This window comes from Physella acuta, unplaced genomic scaffold (genome assembly GCF_028476545.2).
Source record: "Physella acuta isolate Inbredline_101_S28 unplaced genomic scaffold, ASM2847654v3 ptg000202l, whole genome shotgun sequence".
NCBI lineage: Eukaryota > Metazoa > Mollusca > Gastropoda > Physidae > Physella > Physella acuta.
This window is the reverse complement of record NW_026731721.1, coordinates 17,027-40,069: the sequence shown is the minus strand read 5'-3', so window position 1 is coordinate 40,069 and position 23,043 is coordinate 17,027. Positions and strand designations below refer to the sequence as shown.

The window sequence follows — 23,043 nt, the reverse complement described above, 5'->3', positions numbered from 1 at the left end:
AAATTTTAAAAGCGACCTTAAATTATATGGTTAGAATGGAGGCACAAAACTTTCTATAACTTTAGTCCACAAGTTCGCCAAACATGAACAAAAATACAGTTCAACTATAAAAAATAAGGTATTATACTGCATAAACAAACATCAATATTGCGCTTTATATTTGTCTGTATGGTAAGAGAGATGTGCTTTACCTTATTGAAACACATCAAACTACCCCTTAAGCTAAACGCGTATCTATTGAGTTTATCTTTTCAAAACACATTTCATTTACACGTTTATTTTTCTAACAATGAGCCGAGTTGAATTTTAAAATAGTTTTAAATTCTATTTGGCATAAACTCATCCGAATGCTTTATCAGCTAGTAAGGAAACATTTCTCACATCCCATCTAGTGAACACTAATCATTGTAGATCTAGTTAGGAATACAACCTAACCTAATGCTGGTAGTTGTTTGTATCTCTGTGGTAGTTTTCGTTCCTCATAATTATTTTTAAGCACCCAAAGTTCAAAATTTTCACAGCATTGAAAAAAAGCAAGTGAAAATGACTTTGATGTGTTGCATTAAAATACACCATGTGTATGTCAAAGTATTGACTTGCCAAAAATCGATGAGTAGAAAAGATAAAACTTTATGAGTGTTTTTATTGGCATGTTCTTTGAAATACAATACCTTTAAAGAAGCCTTAAAAATTGTAAAGTTTGATATTAAAGCCACAAAGGATACTAACTTCAGCTATCAAATTGTCATATGTGGACCATATGTCTGGGGTCACACGTTTTTATGTTACTCACATGTAACTCATATATAGGCTGCATAAGCTATATGTGTATATATATATATATATATATATATATATATATATATATATATATATATATATATATATATATATATATAAGCCCATGTGCGCACTTCTCTCTCTCTCTCTCTCTCTCTCTCTCTCTCTCTCTCTCTGTCCACAAATTATTTTCACTGGCTATGATATCAGTATCTTCAGCGATATATGACGAAATTGATATGGACTTTTGTTGAAAATAATAGTTTGGATGTTTTAAATGTAGAAACTAAATTTTATTTAATAAAGGAAAATAAAAATAAAAGCATATTCGAATGGAGAAATACACTTTTAATTATCCAACCAGAAAAGTGTTTATGGTTGTGACAAGAACGCAATAAACAACAACGTCACATGCCACATGTTTTAATCTGCGGAAAGTACACAAAGCTAATGGCGTCATCTTCCGATTTTAGAATATGAAGAATTAAACTATTTCATTCAAATATGGTTTAGATCTATAGATCTATGAAATATATACAATTTTCTCGGCCAAAAGTAATACAAATTACTTTAAAAAACAACAAAAATACCATTGAACAGCCGGGTTTTTAAAGGAATCATTTACTTCTCTTAATCAGTGTGTACATTTAATATGGTGTTAAGTTGACTAATAATGTATATGATTTGGTTTTCTATTAGGTATTGGTAGTCTATGTTATTTTAAATGTGTCGGATTTTTAGCTATTTAGTTATTTCTTTGTCACTAATATCGTTCAACGTGTAGTAAGGCACATAGCATTTTGACCACTAACTATTTAATACAATATTTTTCAATCAAGTTTAACTTTAGAAATATATATAGATCTATAATTTACGTGTAACGGGTACATAATAGTCCACATGACAATTAGATAATGAACCACTTGACCCAGTTTGTTAATTGTATCATCCGACAATTCCTTCATCCAAAAAATGTAGTGAACATACTCAATTAATCCGTTGCCCCTAGTTAGTGTACAAGATAGGAATAGGGATTGGGATAGGGAAAGGAAATTCTAAGGATAGGGATAGGGATGGACTTAGAGATAGTGACATGGATAGGGTTAAAGTTAGGATTAGGGTTAATGTTAGAAATACAACTAAGGGTATGGAAAGGAATTTTTATTGATCCACCGCAGGTTGTCCATTATACGGCAGGTTGTCAATTACACCGCAGATTGTCCATTATACCGCAGGTTGTCCATTACACCACAGGTTGTCAGTTATACCGCAGGTTGTCTATTATACGGCAGGTTGTCCATAATACCACAGGTTGTCTATTATACCGTTGCCTGTCCACTATTGCATGACTAACACCGCCGTAGATAACAAGCATCCAACGGCATTCAGAAATCGATAACTGTGTCCAGCCCCCCCCCCCCCCGCCGAGCCCTCCCAGAACCCTCGGCTCGTGTTGTCTCTCGCGTGAGCAGCTCACTCCGTGCCCAGCTGTGGCGTGCTGCCCGCCATAACCACGGCCATGGTGAGCGTTCGATTCTGTTCTTTTGATCGTTAGGCGAGTACACGCCGTTGGCAGTGTGTCGCCCTCTAGGCTGTTTCTGTCACATAGGCTGGATGAGTACACAGGGTGCCTACAGAACCTGGGATAAGTACACAGGGTACCTACAGTGCCTGGGATAAGTACACAGGGTACCTACAGTGCCTGGGATAAGTACACAGAGTACCTACAGAGCCTGGGATAAGTACACAGGGTACCTACAGTGCCTGGGATAAGTACACAGGGTACCTACAGATTAGCAACAGGCTGAAACGCCTTAAACGATGTTTTGTCTTGATAGCTTTCAGTAAACCTACCAGCATTTTTATTCAGTAAGTTACAGTTCATTTATATTTAGATCTAGTTCATTAATAATATTTTAAATGCTTGTATAAATAGGCCTGTATAATAGGTCTAATATATAAATAGTATATTATTTATTTTAACGTTGATGTTTTAAGATACTAGTTTAGATATTGTAGTATAAACATACGAAGTATTATGTTATTGCTGACTTGCGGGGTATATGTATTATCATATGGAGGTAGTATGTTTTTTAACATATGTTGCTAGTATGTTATTGTTGAACTCCAAGTCCAGCAGTCACATAACAGCTAAATCTTAACTTAATCTTTATTGTTTTCATTGGAGTATGTTGCAGGCTAGAGCTTGTGTTGTTGTGTTTTTACAGTGTTGTGGTGCAGTTTTGTGTGGTGATGTGGTATACAGTTATAATTGGATTCGTGGTGTATATTTGTGTAGTATGTTGTTGTATACAGTTGTATGTGGTGATGTGGTATACAGTTATAATTGGATTCGTGGTGTATATTTGTGTAGTATGTTGTTGTATACAGTTGTATGTGGTGATGTGGTATACAGTTATAATTGGATTCGTGGTGTATATTTGTGTAGTATGTTGTTGTATACAGTTGTATGTGGTGATGTGGTATAGCTGTGTGTATTGTTGTATTATGCCGTTGTATGTGGTGTTGTGGTTTACAGTGGTGTGTGGTGTTTTGGTACAAAGTTGTGTAATGCGTTGTGGTATACAGTTGTATGTGGTAATGTGGTATACAGTTGTATGTTGTGTTGTGGTTTACAGTGGTGTGTGGTGATGTGGTATACGGTTGTGTAATATGTTGTGGTATACAGTTGTATGTGGTGATGTGGTATACAGTTCTATGTTGTGTTGTGGTTTACAGTGGGAAGTGGTGTTTTGGTACACAGTTGTATGTGGTTATGTGGTATAGTTATGGTCCACAGTTGTTGTAGTGTCAACGACCACCAACGGGCCCATCAACTACCGCCTACAGATCCCTGTATTAACTACCGCTTATGTATACATGTAATATGTATGTATGTCAGTAATCTAGTGACCTTTCACCCCCAGAGTGCCGGCCTGTGATCTTTGCTGGCCAGATAAATATGCACGATCCCGCGTTAATTGCTGGGCCAATTATTCATCTGCTGAACTAGAGTGAGTAAGGTTCAGTCTGTGGCTAAGATGGCGGTGTGGTATATTGTCTTGATGCTGGTGTGGCTGTGTTACACCCGTCTAACTAATGGTGAGTACTTTCTTCTCTTTCTCCCCATACACACACTAACCACACATCTTTCCTGTACTTCCTGTTTAAGCTTTATTTACACTTCGACTTTATTGACACTATGGCTTTATTTACATTTTTCAACGTAAGCCAGCGACCACTGGTTTACAAAATCCGATTACGTAATTTCCTACGTTGCCTGTTTTTTAATCGCATAAATGCCTGTGTTATTTCTCAGCTTACTTTCATTTCGACAACCCCCCCCCTCACACCTACTGTATAATGGCTTATATCAAGCTGTGTGTGTTTACATTTGTGTTTTGTGAATATATATGTTTCTACGTATGTGTTATAGACCTGCAGTTAAAAATGTGTCCTTTTATTGACTTGTTTTAAAACGTATGTGTATTTTACTTTTACAAAAGTAATTTGATGCTCCTAATTCATTATAAGGGGGGGGGGGGGGGGTTAAACATGAATCATTGTTTATTACAAATCTTTTGCCAACAGCTGTTGTTATGCCATGCTATAGTTACGTTTGTGAACGAATGGGCTTAGCACAGATTAGCGACTTAATCCCTTTAATCACGGTTTACCAATCAAAAGAATAAGCTAATCGTTCAATTTAAATTCAATTAACAAAAACAAAAGGTATTGGTATATTTCTTATAAGTGAAACTTAAATGTTTATGGTTTGAACTTCCTTTTGTCCGTTATAGTGTACATCGGGAGCAACAATATAACACATGCATTGTCAATCATATGGCATCGTTTAAATCTAAGAAAAATAAATCCGATGTTTCAACCCAAGGTCTTCATAAGCAGGAGACGGCGTGGTCAAATAGTAGAGCATACTATAGCTAACCTGATAGTCTCGAGTTCGAATCCAGGTTGAAGTCAGCAGAGCGTTGTCTGAATCCACCCAGCATTGATGGGTACCAGGCTCACGTTAGGGACAGTCACAGAAAGATGTGAATTATTCTTCACCTGCTTAATGGAATGTCAGGTTCGAAAAGGAACTTCACCTCTACCTTCATCAGCACATAACGTTCTCTCTGTTCTATGTGGCGAGGCTGTTCCGACTATGTGGCGATGGTGTTCTGACTATATGGCGAGGGTGTTCCGACTATTTGGCAATGGTGTTCTGACTATATGGCGATGGTGTTCTGACTATATGGCGAGGGTGTTCTGACTATATGGCGAGGGTGTTCTGACTATGTGACGATGGTGTTCTGAATATGTGGCGATGGTGTTCTGACTATATGGCGATGGTGTTCTGACTATGTGGTGATGGTGTTCTGATTATGTGACGATGGTGTTCTGACTATATGGCGAGGGTGTTCTGACTATGTGGTGATGGTGTTTTGACTAAGCGGTGATGGTGTTCTGAGTTTGTGACGATGGGGTTCTGAGTAGTGGCGAGGGTGTTCTGAGTATGTGGTGATGGTGACGAGGGTGTTCTGACTAGCCTTAACCCGCTTATAGCTTGGACCATGTATACCGCCCCTTCACGCCTTGGTATATCTCAACAATACAGTTATTGACCCGGCCATGTCAAGCTCCACGTTCTAGACTTGTCAGAGAACTTGACAATTTCTTTTCGGCCCTCGGCTGTACAGAGTTTAATAATTGATTGGAGACTGGAGAGTTTTCTGCTAGTCTATGGCGTTTGTTGGTCCGCTGATCACCAGTATTTCTTCCAGTCTTTTTTCTCCGGGGGGGGGGGGGGGGGGGGGCACTTGAACTGTTCGGGGGTGGGGGTGGGTGGTCGGACAATGGTAAAAGTAAATATTTTCATTTTCTATATAAATTCCATTTCAGTCGGGGGGGGGGGGGGGGTAGACTTTCTTCGCGGAGGGAGGGGGGGGGAGATACCTAGAAGAAACTCTGTTGATCTCGTGGTATAAACACAACATGGACAGCTGAGTTCAGACGATCGACATGGTGGAAGTGGTGATTTGGTAAAGTAAGTGACGGTTCGTTGATTCTACCAGAGACGCCGACTGCTGTTTTGGGATCGTTCTAGTTGTCAATTTTAGGTGTAACGGGCTGTTTTGGGATAGTTCTAGTTGTTGATTTTAGGTGTAGTGTGCTGTTTTGGGATAGTTCTAGTTGTCTATTTTAGTGTGACGTGCTGTTTTGGTATCGTTCTATCGTTGGTATCGTTTTGCTGCAGTAACAATTATAATTCCTTCTTAAATTGACAAACCTTTCTTCTCTATACCCGATTGTAGTATGTTTCAATGATATTTGTTATATAAAAACAAGTACCTTTTCGAACCTGACGGTCCATTGGGCAGGTGAGATAGAGTATACCTGTTTCAGTGACCTCGGCATTTGAATGTAAAGCGTGGTCAGAACTGTACCTAGCAATCTTTACTTTCCCTAACGAGAGTCGGGTACCCATTAAAGCTGAGTGGACTCAGAGCCGTTCTATTGACATAAACCAGGGATTCCAACTCGAGACATTGAGATGTAATAATGATATGGTTTCAATACACTCTAATCAAGAAAACAGCACGTACTCATTTCCAGGCTCTAGGGTTTACTATGATGAATACGAGGCTATAGGGTTTAATAAGATGAATACGAGGCTATAAGGGTTACTGTGATGATTCAACACGAGGCTATAAGGTTTACTATATGCGCAAGTACGAGGCTCTAGGTTTACAACACCTAGATCAATACGAAAATCAAACTCAATGTCCACCTGCCGTATGGGCGATCGATGCTAGGTGAGAGGCGGTGGGGGAAAGGGGTGTGAGGGGGGGGGGATTGTCATAAGTTGGCAGACTGTAGTAACCATAGTGTGTATGTGTGGAGGGGGGTAGGTTGGCAGATCTCAAACTGTGGATCGTGTGACACAAAAGATTTGTTTTAAATTGTAGAAAAGTTTTCCAAAAAATGACGTAGGGATCATAATTAACACTGACTTAATTTACCAGGTATGATTAGTCCATTTGATGTTTCGGCGTACCTATCCACGTCGCAGCGAACGTGTGAAGTATTGCAATTGATTGGCTCCATAGATACAGGCTTACATGACTGGTCTGCTTAAAGAAATTAATATTGTAGGTCCTACAGCAGAACATGTTACTCTACAGTTGTATACGTTCTGACAGCCATCGACCAGTGTTAAACAGTTCCCAATACTTTCTCTAGACAGTGTCATTCTATTGGCAAAGAACCGATGTTATTCAATGTTAAGTAGACGGTATACGATTGTTAATACATTTCAGACACGTTTTTCTTTGTTCTAAATTCTTAATGAACTTTTTCTCCTTTTTCTTTATTCTACATCCCCAAAAATAGTGTTTCCTAAATTCAAGATGAAAGTTTTCTCGTAGTTGTGTTAATATTCCATACGAATTTTGTAGGGCTTTTAGTTATCCTAAAATTTTAATGCAGTTTTTCTCGTTTTTCATCGCCTAACTTCAAATGAATTTTGCTCCTTTTTTGTTTGTACCAAAATCCCAATGAATTTTTCTCTCTCTTTTTTTATCGTGTGAAATCGATATGAAGTTGAGCAGACATTGTAAGCAAATTGATTTAGCTGCTCGCCGCACCCCTCTAATTATTTAGATGCTGTCCTCACCCCCACCCACCCCCTGTTCAGCTGCTGTCCTCACCCCCATCCACCCCATGTTTAGCTGCTGTCCTCATCCCCACAAACCCCATGTTTAGCAGCTGTCCTCACCCCCACCCACCCCATGTTTTGCTGCCCCCCCCCCCCTTTAGGTGTCCGCCCACCTCCCACATCACACCGACTCACACACAACACGCAATGTTTGCCCGAGGTCAATCGACTCACACACAACACGCAATGTTTGCCCGAGGAGAAGGTCAATCGACTCACACACAACACGCAATGTTTGCCCGAGGAGAAGGTCAATCGACTCACACACAACACGCAATGTTTGCCCGAGGAGAAGGTCAATCGACTCACACACAACACGCAATGTTTGCCCGAGGTCAATCAACTCACACACAACACGCAATGTTTGCCCGAGGAGGAGGTCAATCGACTCACACACAACACGCAATGTTTGCCCGAGGAGGAGGTCAATCGACTCACATACAACACGCAATGTTTGCCCGAGGTCAATCGACTCACACACAACACGCAATGTTTGCCCGAGGTCAATCGACTCACACACAACACGCAATGTTTGCCCGAGATCAATCGACTCACACACAACACGCAATGTTTGCCCGAGGAGGAGGTCAATCGACTCACACACAACACGCATTGTTTGCCCGAGGTCAATCGACTCACACACAACACGCAATGTTTGCCCGAGGTCAATCGACTCACACACAACACGCAATGTTTGCCCGAGGAGAAGGTCAATCGACTCACACACAACACGCAATGTTTGCCCGAGGTCAATCAACTCACACACAACACGCAATGTTTGCCCGAGGTCAATCGACTCACACACAACACGCAATGTTTGCCCGAGGAGGAGGTCAATCGACTCACACACAACACGCAATGTTTGCCCGAAGAGGAGGTCAATCGACTCACACACAACACGCAATGTTTGCCCGAGGTCAATCGACTCACACACAACACGCAATGTTTGTCCGAGGTCAATCGACTCACACACAACACGCAATGTTTGCCCGAGGTCAATCGACTCACCGTCACGTGACACATAACACGAGGCAAGCTCGGTAATCACACCAGCACTCACTGTTCAATGGTAGCTAGCCGGTAACACTGCCCCACTCTGTTTACACTGCCCCACTCTGTCCACACTCCTGTCCACACTGCCCCACTCTGTCCACACTCCTGTCCACACTCCTGTCCACACTGCCCCACTCTGTCCACACTCCTGTCCACACTGCCCCACTCTGTCCACACTGCCCCACTGCTGTCCACACTCTTGTCCACACTGCCCCACTCTGTCCGCACTGCTGTCCACACTCCTGTCCACACTGCCCCACTCTGTCCACACTCCTGTCCACACTCCTGTCTACACTGCCCCACTCTGTCCACACTCCTGTCTACACTGCCCCACTCTGTCCACACTCCTGTCCACACTCCTGTCTACACTGCCCCACTCTGTTCAGGGTACATTAAACTCCTCGGGTTTTTAACAATTAACACACATCAAACACCTAACATTGTGACCATTAACACACATCAAACACCTATTATTATGACAATTAACACACATCAAACACACATCAAACACATAACAATGTGACAGATTGTGACACTTAACACACATCAAACACACATCAAACACCTAACATTGTGACAATTAACACACATCAAACACCTAGCATATGACAATTAATATACATCAAGCACCTGGCTTTTTGACAATAAAAGGGACGTTAACTGTAGCCTATCTATCACCCACTCGAAATATCTAGGCCTGTCTGTATTTTGTGAACAGAATTTATTTTTAAAAAAAAAGCTTGAGATTTATTCGGGTTCCGAACACGAGGCTTTCATACGTTTCATACTCCGCTATTTAGTCGTTTTATTCTCTACTTTTCAGTACTTCATAGTTAGTTTATTCGACACTACCCAATCCTAACCTCCGCCACCGCGAAAGCAACCGTCCGTGACGACAGTTTACGGACGACAATGAAAAGATCAAGCAGAACGTCTTACCTCTACTTAGTTTCAAATAGTTTAAAAGCTAAATTATCTGCCCCTAATAGCCGTTACTATTTCAACCCGGCTCTACGATGGTAAACATTCGGGGTGAACCTTAGCTCACCAGAATTGTGGGTGGGGTGGTGGCTATATGCCCAGAGAGTGGGGGAGTAACGGCGTGCGTTTACGTGGTGTCACGCATGGTCCCCATGAAGAGAATTATATATATATATAGATGTCACAATTTTGTAGAAAAACGTTTTGGATCTTTCCATCAGTTTTATATAGGTTTCTTTAATCGGCCATTTTTTTTTTGTAATTAGAGAACTAATGAGTGTCCCCTCGTCCACAGCGTCCACCTGCTCGTGGTCTAACGAAGGCTGCAACGATGACAGCGAGTGCTGTAGCAAGTCGTGCTTTCTGGCTCACGAGGGTACCAACGCTAGGTGTCGCCACAGTACCCTCGGGGAGAGATGTGTTTTCGATTACCATTGTCAGGTAAAGTACAATACAGGGGAGGGGGGAAGATATGTTCGATTACCATTGTCAGGTAGAGTACACTAGGGGGATGTGTTCGATTACCATTGTTAGGTAACAGAGCTCAGAGAGAGAGAAGGTGTGAGATGTGTTTTTTTATTACCGTTGGCAGGTATAGCAGCCTACTTTTAGGCGGTTGTGTAAAATATTGTAGTGTCATTAACGTATTGTATGTAAAATACGAAAACGTATTTTTCTATTTATAACAATACAATAGTAATAGGGCTGGTAAGTAGGTCACCAACCAGTTATACGGCTCAATAAAACTTACATGAGACATAGAGCTGGTTGGTGACCTACTTACCAGCCCTATTACTAAAACGAATAAAAATATATCTACATTGTTCAATACATGTCAATAAATGATAACAGGCCTTTTTAAATATTTTTCTTAAATTGTTGCTTATATTAATACTTATTAATGTACATTTTCATGTTCCTTCGCTATGATTTGTGTTGCGAATAACTGAAGCAATTAAATCAAACTCCAGAACAGTTTTCACACACTAACCTCAGTGCTCATATTTTAACTGACACAAATTTGTTTCCCCAGGATACGCTCGTGTGTGGCAGCCACTTCAACTGCTGCTCTCCCTTCTGGAAGATTTGTATCAAAGACTCAGACTGCTGCGAGCCGGTTCACGTCTGCCGAGCTGCCGTGGGCTATCTCTACAACCGGTGCCTGTTTGCACACTCCACCCCCGCGGTCTACAGAAACATTTACCACCATTTACCTCTGCTTCTTTCTTCTGCTTTAGTCAGCTGGATGCTTCTCAAGTACTGGCTACAACGAGACTGATACAAAACTTTAAACTTCCAGAATGATAAAATACACATTTTTACATGACGTAATATTCATTAATGATACATTAATTCAACTGACAATTGTATTGTAACTTCCATAAATCATAATGATAAAATACAATTATTACCCATATATTAATATTCATTAATTGATACATTAATAATTTTTATACCGATAATTATATCATTAAAATTAACTGCTTGATTTAAGTAACAAGGACTATAGTGATAGCTAACAATTTATAAACTATTGTTTTTAGTGCTGATTTGTTGACATTTTTTACTTGGTGAAGGCAAGTTAGCTAATACTCCCAAGCGTGAACATTATGGTTTAGGTCTTAATTTATCTACTACTTCATAAACAGTTGACACCAGAGTGATTTGAATATAAGTGATATTTTTTCTAAAACTCATATTTCAATTTGTGTTATTGAGTTATTGTTAAAGAAACAATTTACAATTTTTAAATATTTACATTTTAGAAAACAATGTCTATGCCTTCAAACAAAAAGTCGTTCTTATTGTGATTGAGAAAAAAAGATAGGTCTATTCATGGAGTGAAAATCAATGGTAAAATCATATGGCATAGGGTCATCTTGTACTGTCAATTCCATTTTCCATTCAAGCAAATGGACAAAAAGAAATTAAAATCATAATTTTTAATTGACAATGGAGCAAAGTGCTATTAAATTTGTATGTCTACATTTGTATGATGTCTAAACAATTATGTTGTTATGTGGGTAAAGTTGGTAAGCTTTGCCCAATCATAATTTTGTGTAGAAGATATATATAAATCAGATATGTAATTTTTATTTGAAGCTTTTCACTTTTTAAAGTGTTTTTAGTATACCACACAGTATTGATTATTATAGAATGATCTATATCCAGTTCAGTTGGTTTCGCTTTTTTTTTCCTTTTTGTTTATTTTTTAGAAATGACTATTTAATTTTAAAATATTAAATAGTGTGTATTTAGAAATTAGTGTTAAAACTGATAGAGAACATTATTTAGCTAAAACTGGATTTCCAAGCATATATAACATATATCACACCGTTTCATATATCACAATTATACAGAATGATATACACCATCCACTTTATATAACACAATATAAAAATGATATACCACCACACCACTTTATAAAACACAATATAACAGAATGATATACCACCTGCCCCACCTCTTTTGCATTTTATAATATGTGCAGATTAAAAAAATCAGATTTGCACAGTATATTTATGATTTACACATTTTTTATACTTTTCTATCTAATAATTAGACATCCTGGTTTAACTAGATTTGCTTGATAAGAAAACATGTTCTAGCTTTATTCCCACAAATTGAGCTTGATGAACTGAGATATCTTTTTCCAGCATTTTCTGCTTTAACAGATTTTAAGTTTTTTTTTAATACTCAGCTGATGTGTTTTATTTTTATTAAATGCAGCTAATATTCTCCCATTTCAATCTTTGTAAACTTTTAAAAATGTCTGCTAGTATTTTAGGATTTTTTATATTATTAATTACTTGTGCTTATCTGGCTAATGAAATAATTTAATTTAATATTGGAAGTGGTTTTATTTTGTGTTGGTTAATCCCTGCATTCAGAGGCGTAGCGAGGGGGGGGGCGGGGGGGGACATATGTCCCCGGGCGCCGACCTTAGGGGGGCGCCAAATTGAAAGTTTGAGGGGGGGGGGGTGCAAATGAAAAGTTCGAGGGGGGGGTGCAAATCGAAAGTTTGAGGGGGGGGTGCAAATGAAAAGTTCGAGGGGGGGGGGTGCAAATCGAAAGTTTGAGGGGGGGGGGGGTGCAAATGAAAAGTTCGAGGGGGGGGTGCAAATCGAAAATTTCCTCCCGAGGGGGGCGCCAAATTGAAAGTATGTCCCCGGGCGCCGGGAAGGGTCGCTACGCCTCTGCCTGCATTAAGCTCAACTGTGGCTTGATTGGCAGACAGTGGAAAAACTGAGTTAAATTCCACAACCTTATAATAAAGCTGTAAATAAAAATCTGATAAAACATGTGGTTATAACTAAAACTTCTATACTGTCTTTAATTATATAATTTACCTCAATCTGCTTTGTTTTTAAAATGAAACAAAATTGTGATTAAAATTGTTGTTTAAAAACATGCGTGTGAGTTTGTCATAACTGTTGTGATAACCATCTGTAACTATTATGTCATACCCAAGGTGAGATGGTACAAAAGTTATTAAATGTTAAAGTGCAGTTTAGTACATCTGCTTTATCTTTTTTTTAAAGGATTGTAATAAATTATTAAATTTTCAAAACAATTACTAGATTCTAGATTCTAAGTGTAGTCAAGATTGCTCAAATTTAATAAAAATTAGTGATTTAAGAAAAAACAATGAAAGTTAATTTTTTTAGAAAACTTCATTCTCATTTCTATTAGATTATTTACTTTACTGATGAATTGCTAACATTTTAAAATATTCAAATAAAAATTTCTTTAAAGAAATTTAGCCATAAATTAACAGATTGATTATTTAATTGCTGTGTTTATTTGTTTAAACTAATAGGATTAATATACTACTTATGTGTTTTACAAATGTATATTAAAAACAAGTGTAGATTAATTTAACATAATTTAGCATAATTTAAGCAGACAATGAAGGTGTTGCATCAGAAACAAGTTAACATTGCATTTATTTCAGGTCTATGTTTTTTTGTAAAGTTGTGATTCAAAATAAACTTGTTATTCCACAATTATTTTCAAATTCATTTTTGTTTCATAATTTTTTTTATTAAGGAGGCGGTTTGGGGGGGGGGGGGGGACACACCCATTGCAACTCTCAAAGAGTGACAAAGACAAACATTGTACTGATCAGAAAAAACATTAAAGGTAAAAAAAATTGGGGGGGGGGGGGGGGGGGTTGAAAAACTAAATATCAAATTATAAATTTTTAGCATAACAATTATTATAATAATGACTTTATTATAATATATCTGCCTATAAAGGAAAGAAGACCTGAAGGCTAAAAGCTTTTTTTTAACGAAGTGTCTACTCGGAATAAGATTTTTCGGCAAAAGATAGTTCTGCGCATGCGCAGTGACCTATGGCTAGGGTTAGGGCTAGAATGAGGGTTAGGGGTAGGATTAGGGATAGGGTTAGGGATAGGATTAGGGCTAGGGTAAGGGATAGGATTAGGGCTAGGGTTAGGGTTAGGGTTAGGGATAGGATTAGGGATAGGGTTAAGGATAGGATTAGGGTTGGTATTAGGGTTCTGCGGTTGTAAACACACGCATGCGCAGTACCATCGAAAACATCGCCGCTAAGTCGTAGTTTCTCTCCATTGCGCATGCGTATCGCATGCGTATCTTATTCCGACTAGAATCGGCCTTTTTTTAATGTGTAGAATAGTTTGAAATAGATTCTATGTTAATTTTCTATTTGGTATTACGTTTATTACGGACGGGGGAGCTTGTGACAACATATAGTTTTATATTATTCTTGTGTGGCCAAAATTAAGTTTCTTTTTACGCAAAAAGAGGGGAAACACCGTGTGCTTTTATTGTACAATAATTAATAATAATATGCGAAAGAAAAAAGCTAGCCTACTGCACAAATTCTTGTAAAACAGGTTAAAATTAATAGAGTAGTTCCCCTTTGAATATTCAAAGATGTTACGCTCAGATTTCAAGCGTTTTGATTTTGCGTTAATATTTACTTTTGTGTTTATTTTTGCTAAGGTGGACTCACTGCATAGTAATTGTGTATCGCCATCATGTAAGTTATACAAACTTTAATTTGGAATAAGCCTACATTTATTACATCTCTTTATAGATCTAGAGCTACACTAGCTGCTACTGAACTAACTAAATCTAGATCTAGATCTAGCTAGAGTGAAGTTCCACAACCGGTCACACATGACACATAGCGAACTCCCGACTTTCATCGACTTTCATCGGGCGCTATTTTGTAACCGTTTAACACAGAAACAAACCCAAAGTACTATATTATTCCTCTGCCTTTCTACTCTTAATATGTAATGTATCAATCATTTTATATTCCTACGCATTGAATTTGAGATATTCATGTTTTAATGACGTGCTACTTGCGATATTTTTTTCCCCTCTTTTTTTTTCCTGCGGCCATCTGAACCGGCTTGCGTAACGATCGTGTTTTATACGTTTTAATCCTAGTTTAATAAATAAAATAAATATTTTACACTTTTAAACGTGTTGTTGATTGTATTATTAATTAATAGATTTCAAAACCAAATTAAAAACATGTTAGGCCTAATTAAATTAATTAACGACATTAAAAGTTGGGTAAAATCACGATATAGCGTCGGAAATTATTGGGTAATGTTTGTTGAGTTTCGGTAACATTCGTTACTGTAAGCCATACTTTATTTGAGCGGTGAAAGAAAAATAAAGTCAAGTGCATTAAATTAATGTTTTAACTTAATTTAATATTAAACTGACAAAAATTAGCAACAATTAGTAAATCTAAATATTATTAATAAAGTCGAGTGTAGTAATTAATGTTTTTTTTAAGAAACAGAAAAAACCTGCAGAAGATTTGCGACAACCAGCTCTAGTTCTGTTAGTAAATAAGACGATTAGGCTAGATTAACTAAAGTTAAAAGTAGTAAGAATAACTAGAATAATGTTTAGTAGCAGCAATAATTAGCACATACACTTAAAATAATTAGAAATACAAAATAATTAGCAAGACAGTATTTAAAATGCAACTAAAAATCAATCCTTGCACATTTTTAAACATTATGTACTAAAAATAATATGGCGGCAAATAAATGATGGTTTACAGTATTTCCGGTGGTTTCCGGAACGGCTCGACAGACTACGCCATGGTTTTACTGTTTTTTACTGCTGAACAGTTCCGGAATAATAACCGACGCTATATCGTGATTTTACCAAAAGTTGACCCAGTGATGACTCAAGGGACGCAACTATAATAATCATAACAAAGGGACGTAACAACCACTGAAAAGACATAATGTAACATTTGCTTAGATATGCTTGTATGTAGAGACACAAACTAGATTTAGAAGAAGTAGATGATCGAAATAATTTAAAACAGCAGAAAAAAATAGAAATTATACAGATTCTAGGCTTAGCTTGAAATGTAGAGCATCTAGAACTAGGCTAGTCTAGCTCAAGTCGTTGGTTACGCAGCGCGGTGAAACCACCCAAATCGACACCCAAGCTGCGGCCACCCCTATTCACCTATCAGGTTGCTTTATTAGCCTTATCTATCGTATGTACAGTGTCCCGCACATATTGTAGAAGCTATTTATAGTTAACCTAGTTATAAAAAGCTTTGTTTTGGTTGGTTTATTCATCTCATCCGGGACCTAGTGTTTTTCATACGGGGAACTATAATCGCCTACGACGTCATACCTCGAAACTTTAAAATTTAAAAACTCGACTTCCAGAAGGAGAAAAACAAAAGAATTTGACCTGGATATATTTAGAAATGGACAGGTTTACAGCAGATATCGGTAGTTTCGTATAAAACATCAAAACAAATATTGTACGAAGCGATAAACAGGCGATGGCCGCACCGGTGTTTTAACCGCGCGTGGAACTTTACTCTAGGAGTAAACAAGCTGCAAGAGCGCCTTACAGTCCCCTCTCTTCCTCTCTATCGCTACCACCCCCACCCCCTCACATGGTCTGGTGAGCTGTGGTTCACGCTGTTTACATTTTACAATCATAGAGACGGGTTTGGTGACGGCTATTAGGGGCAGATAATTTAGTTTGAAACGATTTTAAACTTAGAGGAGGTAACTCAGAGGAGGCTGCTTTCACGTGGGGGGGGGGGGGGGAGGGGGGTTTTTTTAAGCAAATATTTTCAGTGGCAGCATTGGTACTGTCGAATTCACAAATTATAAATTACTGAAAAGTAGAAAAAAACAACTAAATGGCGGCGTATGATACGCAGCGGATCGGCTCGTAGTTTATAAAATTTGACCGTTGAAATAAAAATAGAGTCAAGTGCATTAAATTAATGTTTTAACTTAATTTAATGTTTAATTGACAAAAATATAGCAAGAATTAGGCCTAGTAAATTAAAATATTATTAATAAAGTCGAGTGTAGTAATTAATGTTTTTTTTAAGAAACACAGAAAACAAGTTAATAAAAAGTCTAGTGACAATTTAAGCGCAATTTCCTTATGTTATCCATAACAATTTTAAATCGAGATAAATCATATATTCAGCAAATAAATAATGCAACACAAGTAGTTTTAATAATTCAAAACAAAATAGAAAAAATATTTATTAACGAGATTTTAAAAAATTTGCGGACGTGTAGGGGGTATTTAGTTGTCGCACTCTCTATATTGCTATATAGTACTGTAGTGTATTTTGTATAATGTAATTTTTAAAAAATTTTTGTGACCGAACGAAAGGATATTTTTGAAAACTTTCTTCAGCAATATTGTTCTAAATTATGGCAGGAATCGATTGGTAAATGTTTCAAGTCGCTAAGTGGTCTGGTTGCCGAGATATGGGCCAAAAACTGCATTTTTAAAATGTTTTTTTTGGCTTTTCCTGGAAATCCAGGAAGGAATTCCGGGAATTTTTTTGGCCCACAATCATCCTCGGAACTTGCTTAACATATTTGCTTTGGAACTAGTCCTCGATATTGCTTCGTTGAGGAGGAGATACGACTTAGATACGACTTAAAGCTGCGGACACACATCCAGAAATAACAGAAATTTCGAGGTTTTTTGGCTTTTCCGGGAAATCCAGGAAGGAATTCGGGGAATTTTTTTGGCCCACAATCATCTTCGGAACCTGCTTAACATATTTGCTTTTGGAACTAGTCCTCGATATTGCTTCGTTGAGGAGGAGATACGACTTAAAGCTGCGGACACACATCCAGAAATGACGAGTTGATAATCGCAATTGTCCAGTATGGAAATTGCGCTAAAAACCTAGCTCTAGTTCTGTTAGTAAAATAAGACGATTAGATTTACTAAAGTTAAAGTAGTAAGAAGAACTAGAACAATGTTTAGTAGCAGCAATAATTAGCACATACACTTAAAATAATTAGAAATACAAAATAATTAGCAAAACAGTATTTAAAATGCAACTAAAATCAATCCTTGCACATTTTTAAACATTGTATACTAAAAATAATATGGCGACAAATAAATGATGGTTTAGGCCTACAGTATTTCCGGTGGTTTCCTGAACCGCTCGACAGACTATGCCATGGTTTTACTGGTTTTTTTACTGCTTTACAGTCCCGGAATAATAATCGACGCTATATCGTGATTTTACCAAATCTAGAACTACTAGTACTAGATTTAATAATAAACTGAGTCTAATTATAAAAAAGTGCTAAGCTAAATAAATTAAGTAGGCCCTAACTATTGTACTAATTAAGCTAAATAATATAATAGACTGCATTCTAGATCTGGAATCTAGATCTAGTTATTTTTAGTAGTTAGGCTAGCAAAGAGTTCTAGCCAACTTCTAGTTCTAGTCTATAAGTTACATCTAAGTATAAAATATTTTTAAAAAGTCTATTTTAATAGCCTATTTAAAACTACTAGGCCTATTTAAGTATTTTTTGTTGTCTCATTAAGACAAAACATCATGCTCAACATACATAGGCCTAAACAAAACAGTGAACATGTAGATGACAAGAACCAGGTAGCCTAATTCAATTGTCAGCTATGTACATGCGCCCCTTTTTAACACGTTTTTATTAACTCAGCTTCGCGTGTGTTTGTTGTTAAAATTGACATCGAAAATTAGCCCACTTCTGATTGCTCTATAGATCTGAAATTTGGCATGCAGGCTACTTTCGCCTAACAATTTCAGATGCAATCATAAAAACTAGCAATTAGAGACCGTAATTAGCTTAATTTAATTACACCCTAAGGACCATAAAATTGAGGACATGATTTCTAAAGATACCGACAAGACTGGAGGCCTATTGACACAGTTACTTCGGCCCCAATCGATGTGAGCGCGCTGGCCGTGATCGTATAGTGGTTAGTACTTCGCGTTGTGGCCGCGACAACCCAGGTTCGAATCCTGGTTGCTCAAGATATTTGGTCCGTGTATTTATAAACACTTAGTCAAGTCATACTTAATCAAGTCATTAGATAAAGTAGAAAATAAACTATATAAAAAAATTTTTAAAAACCACGTTTTTCATGTGTAGCAACGGACTAAAAAGGAGAAAATAAAATACTTAAAAAAAACTTTTTAAAAAACCACGTTTTTCTTGTGGACTAAAAAGTAGAAAATAACTATTTACATACATTTGATGACAAAAAACGTGGGTCAGGCAGATGGGTCGGGAAATTTGATGGTGAACGTACCCACGTTTTTTGTCATCAAATGTATGTAAATAGTTATTTTCTACTTTTTAGTCCACAAGAAAAACGTGGTTTTTTTAAAAGTTTTTTTTAAGTATTTTATTCTGGCTAGAATCAGGCTTATTATTTCTTTATCCCTAAAATAACTTGGTTAGGTGGGAGAACGTATAATTGCTTACTTCCCAACACCTAGACCTAAGCATATGTTTACTGTTAGGCCTAGTTATTATAATATTAGGCCTACTCTTATTTAACTTATTAAAATTAAATATGATATTTTTTTCTCAAATAGGAAGCAATAGGCCTATAGGGATATTTTTTATTATACCTACATCTATTAAAGTGGTGCTTTTTAGTTTTTGTATTATTATTTCGATTAATGTAAGACTAATTATTAGTAGTTTGCTACCAAGTGACTTGACATAATTTAAACTCCTACAAACTTAACTTTTCAGGTGTATCTTTAACATTAGAGGCAGCCCCTCAGGAGATACTTGTTTCAGCACTAGAAGGAGGTTTAAGAAAACTCTGTATTCTGTGTTACCATGGACAGAGAAAAACTTTGTTCAAGTTGTGGCTCAATCCCAAGGTCAGTAGAGATGAGGGTTTTTTTAAGCACTTTTTTTTTCTGCGGGTTGTAGTTATGGTTATAAATGGTGTCTGAATTTCTACACTGTTAAAGTATTAATGCCAAATAATTGGGACTAGGACTCCAGTCAATTACCCCCTCTCTTGATTGCCAATGTCATACATGGGAATGCTGAGTACGAAATAACTGTAATTTATTTCCTAACCCTAATTTAAACCTACCCTGATCCATTACTGTAGCCCTCGAGTAGTCTTGTCCTAAGCTTATTACAGATAGGTTTATTGTGAAGTGTCAGTTTGTAGTTGACAAGGGGGTCATGGCCTACTCCTTTTGTGTTTTTTTGTTTTTTGGGTCTGGGAGGGTTAATTTTCTGCTTCCCCAGATCAGTTGTTGAGCTGAACTTTTTCATTCTGATTTTTAATTTTTTATTATCTAGTGTTTGTTTCAACAGATATGTTGTAGGTCCAAGGCTTACATAAATGAAAATTGATTTTTCAGATAACAATCAACTTACCTGACCCTGAGCAGGAAATTGAGGTGTTCTATGGCCAGAATGTGAGTGAAATTGTCGATAGGTCAAGGGCAGTTGGTTTTCTCAAATGGACTGGCTTTAGTCTGATAGTTGACCAGTATTCATTTGACCCATTCAACTCTTCGTGTATAGGCATCTCCTCAGTGAAAAACTACACTGTAAATTTCACTATAAACAGTAAGAATTGTTGTCTACCTTATTATATTATACTATTACATCAGAAAATGTACATTATAGTCCAAAAGAGCTATATATTTCAATGGTTTGAGTTGCTGTAAAACTTTTATTTTTTGTTTTACAGATCCAGAAATTAGGTTTTTAGTATACCTAATAGTTGGTCTTCTTTTATTCTTCTTTGCCTCATCTTGGAGTCAGTAAGTCATGTTTAATTTAAACTTTAACCTTAATGCTAATTTAGATACTTATGTTGTAGTTTATGGGTGGGTGATGAGTTTCATACCATTTGTTTCAATTTTCAACATTACATATGCTTAGGTAAATGAAAGCAATATTATTTGATAAAAGAGATATAACAAGCTTGATATGCCTAAAATTGTTTTGAATATTTTCAGGCATGCCCTATTATACTACAGCACAGGAGTCACAATAGGAATTTTGGGTTCAGTCATCATTGCTGTGTTCATTTTAAGCAGATTTCTACCCCAGGTAAACTTTACTTAAACTTCTACCTTATGTAAACTTAAACATGGTCTGATTTTAAATTTGGCTTTGTTTCTTTTTTGGGATGTAAAATAACATATTTACTATTTAAGACATTATTATTTCAATATTTGTATACATACATTATTTTGGTTAGGCATATATAAGAGAAAATAATGTTACACCCACCCTATAACACAGCATAGCTAATACCTTCTTAATCTGTGAGTTGAGCTACAACTAGTTTTTCCACCTTCCTAGCAAGTCTTACCTAACCATTTCAATAAAATAATGTCCTCAGACATTTGGCCTTTTCTGTGTGTATTTTATGGTTGACATTGATTTCAGAAACTTAAAACACTGGGCTATACTATAGCTTTGATCAGTACATCCACATCCTTGTACCTCTGGCGATTAGTCTCTGTGTATCTGAATGACATCTTGCTTAATCATTGGCAGGTAGGCTACTCCACCAACATGTTTATTTTATTTTTAAAGTGTAAATTATGGTCTAGAATTTAGTTTCTGTTTGTAACTGACAATGCAATGTTTATCTTTACAGTACGTCATTGGTTATGTGTTAGTAGCTGGGGTACTCAGCTTTGCTTTTGTGTATCGTTATGGGCCTGCGACCAACTCAAGAACAATGGACCTGGTGCGCTGGTCACTTCAGGCTCTTGGGCTGGTCTTGGTGTACCAAAGCTCGCAGATAGCGGAGATGTCCATTGCCTTGATTGCTGTGTCTCTGTGTGTTTATTTCTTGCCCATGGGATTTGCATCTAGGCTGAATAAGCTAAGGTTTGTTTTTGAAAAATAATTTTAATAAGCCATTACTTACATTAATTGTTTTAAACTGTTTTTATTATTTCTTAAAATTAGGCAAATCTTAAAATTAGGCTAATTTCTTAAAATTAGGCAAATCGAAATGGTTTTAAAAAACTAAGCTTAATTATTCTAATCTATTTTAATGTCATTCTGTCAAGTAATGTAAATCTTTGTATAACGGAGATCTCAATTTGCTTATACTTGTAGATTTAGGTACTTCCCACCAAAGGTTCGGCTCCTAACAGAAGAAGAATACTATCTAGAAGCTGAAGTTGAAACAAAAAAAGCCTTAGACCAGTTGAAGGAATACTGCAGGAGTCCTAACTGTGATGCCTGGAAAACTATGAGCAGACTTACCTCACCAAATAAGTGAGATTTGGTTTTAACCACTACTTGAATCATAATCATCAAAACATCTAGACCTACATGGGCTGTGAAATCTTAGTGACTGAATGCTATTTTACATTGTCAGAGATTATTATTGATTGACTTTCAATAGTTCACATTGTTGATCTATCACATTTATTGTTTTTGCACCCTCCCTATTTCCCCTCAACTAATTAATTTTAAATATTTTGTATGTTCATCTTGTATCAACAAAAGTCTTGTAGCCAGATAAAAATTATGTACGTACTCACCCACAGGTTTGCTAGCTTCATTGATGGAGGCTCACATGTGACAGACGAAGAGTACAGAGAGCATGACTACACGGCAGAGGTCAATCCCCTCAGGATGGAGGATGACAGTAGCGACGATGACACTAGGTATAGATAACACCAGCAAAGATGAAATTAGATATAGATGACAGCACCGATGATGACACTAGGTATAGATGACACCAGCAATGATGACATTAGGTATAGATGACACCAATGACCATGACATTAGGTATAGATGACACCAGCAATGATGACAGTTATAGATGACAGCAGTGATGATGACATTAGGTATAGATGACAGCAGCAAAGACAACACTAGGTATAGATGACAGCACAGATGACTTTAGGTGTAAATGACAGCAGCATAGATGACATTAGGTATAAATGACAGCAGCGAATATGACATCAGGTATAGATGATATAATTAGTTATAGCTGCTTACATGTTTTGAGACAATGTTATGGTTTGTTTCTGAGCATATCCCCTTCACCACATACGAGTGTTATCTAATTTAAAACCATAAGTTTTCTCTTAGTTACAGTTATATTACACAGTATATAACAATCAGTTAAACTACTCACACCTCTGGTCATAAATCAAATTTTTATTACTTTAAAGATGTTGTACTCCTATTTTTG

The 23,043-nt window shown here is 37.0% G+C and overlaps 2 protein-coding genes across 2 annotated transcripts; both read left to right on the top strand.

Annotated features, from left to right (window-relative positions):
• Positions 1-2,275: 2,275 nt before the first annotated feature.
• On the top strand, positions 2,276-11,840 carry LOC131937179 (uncharacterized). The gene is made up of 4 exons (XM_059294391.1): positions 2,276-2,649; positions 3,708-3,882; positions 9,828-9,973; positions 10,566-11,840. Exons 2-4 carry the CDS (start codon positions 3,822-3,824, stop codon positions 10,809-10,811), a joined length of 453 nt encoding a protein of 150 aa, XP_059150374.1. The 5' UTR covers positions 2,276-2,649; positions 3,708-3,821; the 3' UTR covers positions 10,812-11,840.
• Positions 11,841-14,441: 2,601 nt separating this feature from the next.
• On the top strand, positions 14,442-22,520 carry LOC131937181 (nuclear envelope integral membrane protein 1). The gene is made up of 9 exons (XM_059294394.1): positions 14,442-14,560; positions 19,596-19,729; positions 20,228-20,438; positions 20,563-20,635; positions 20,834-20,927; positions 21,270-21,380; positions 21,484-21,719; positions 21,954-22,115; positions 22,391-22,520. Exons 1-9 carry the CDS (start codon positions 14,455-14,457, stop codon positions 22,518-22,520), a joined length of 1,257 nt encoding a protein of 418 aa, XP_059150377.1. The 5' UTR covers positions 14,442-14,454.
• The last annotated feature ends 523 nt before the right edge of the window (positions 22,521-23,043 follow it).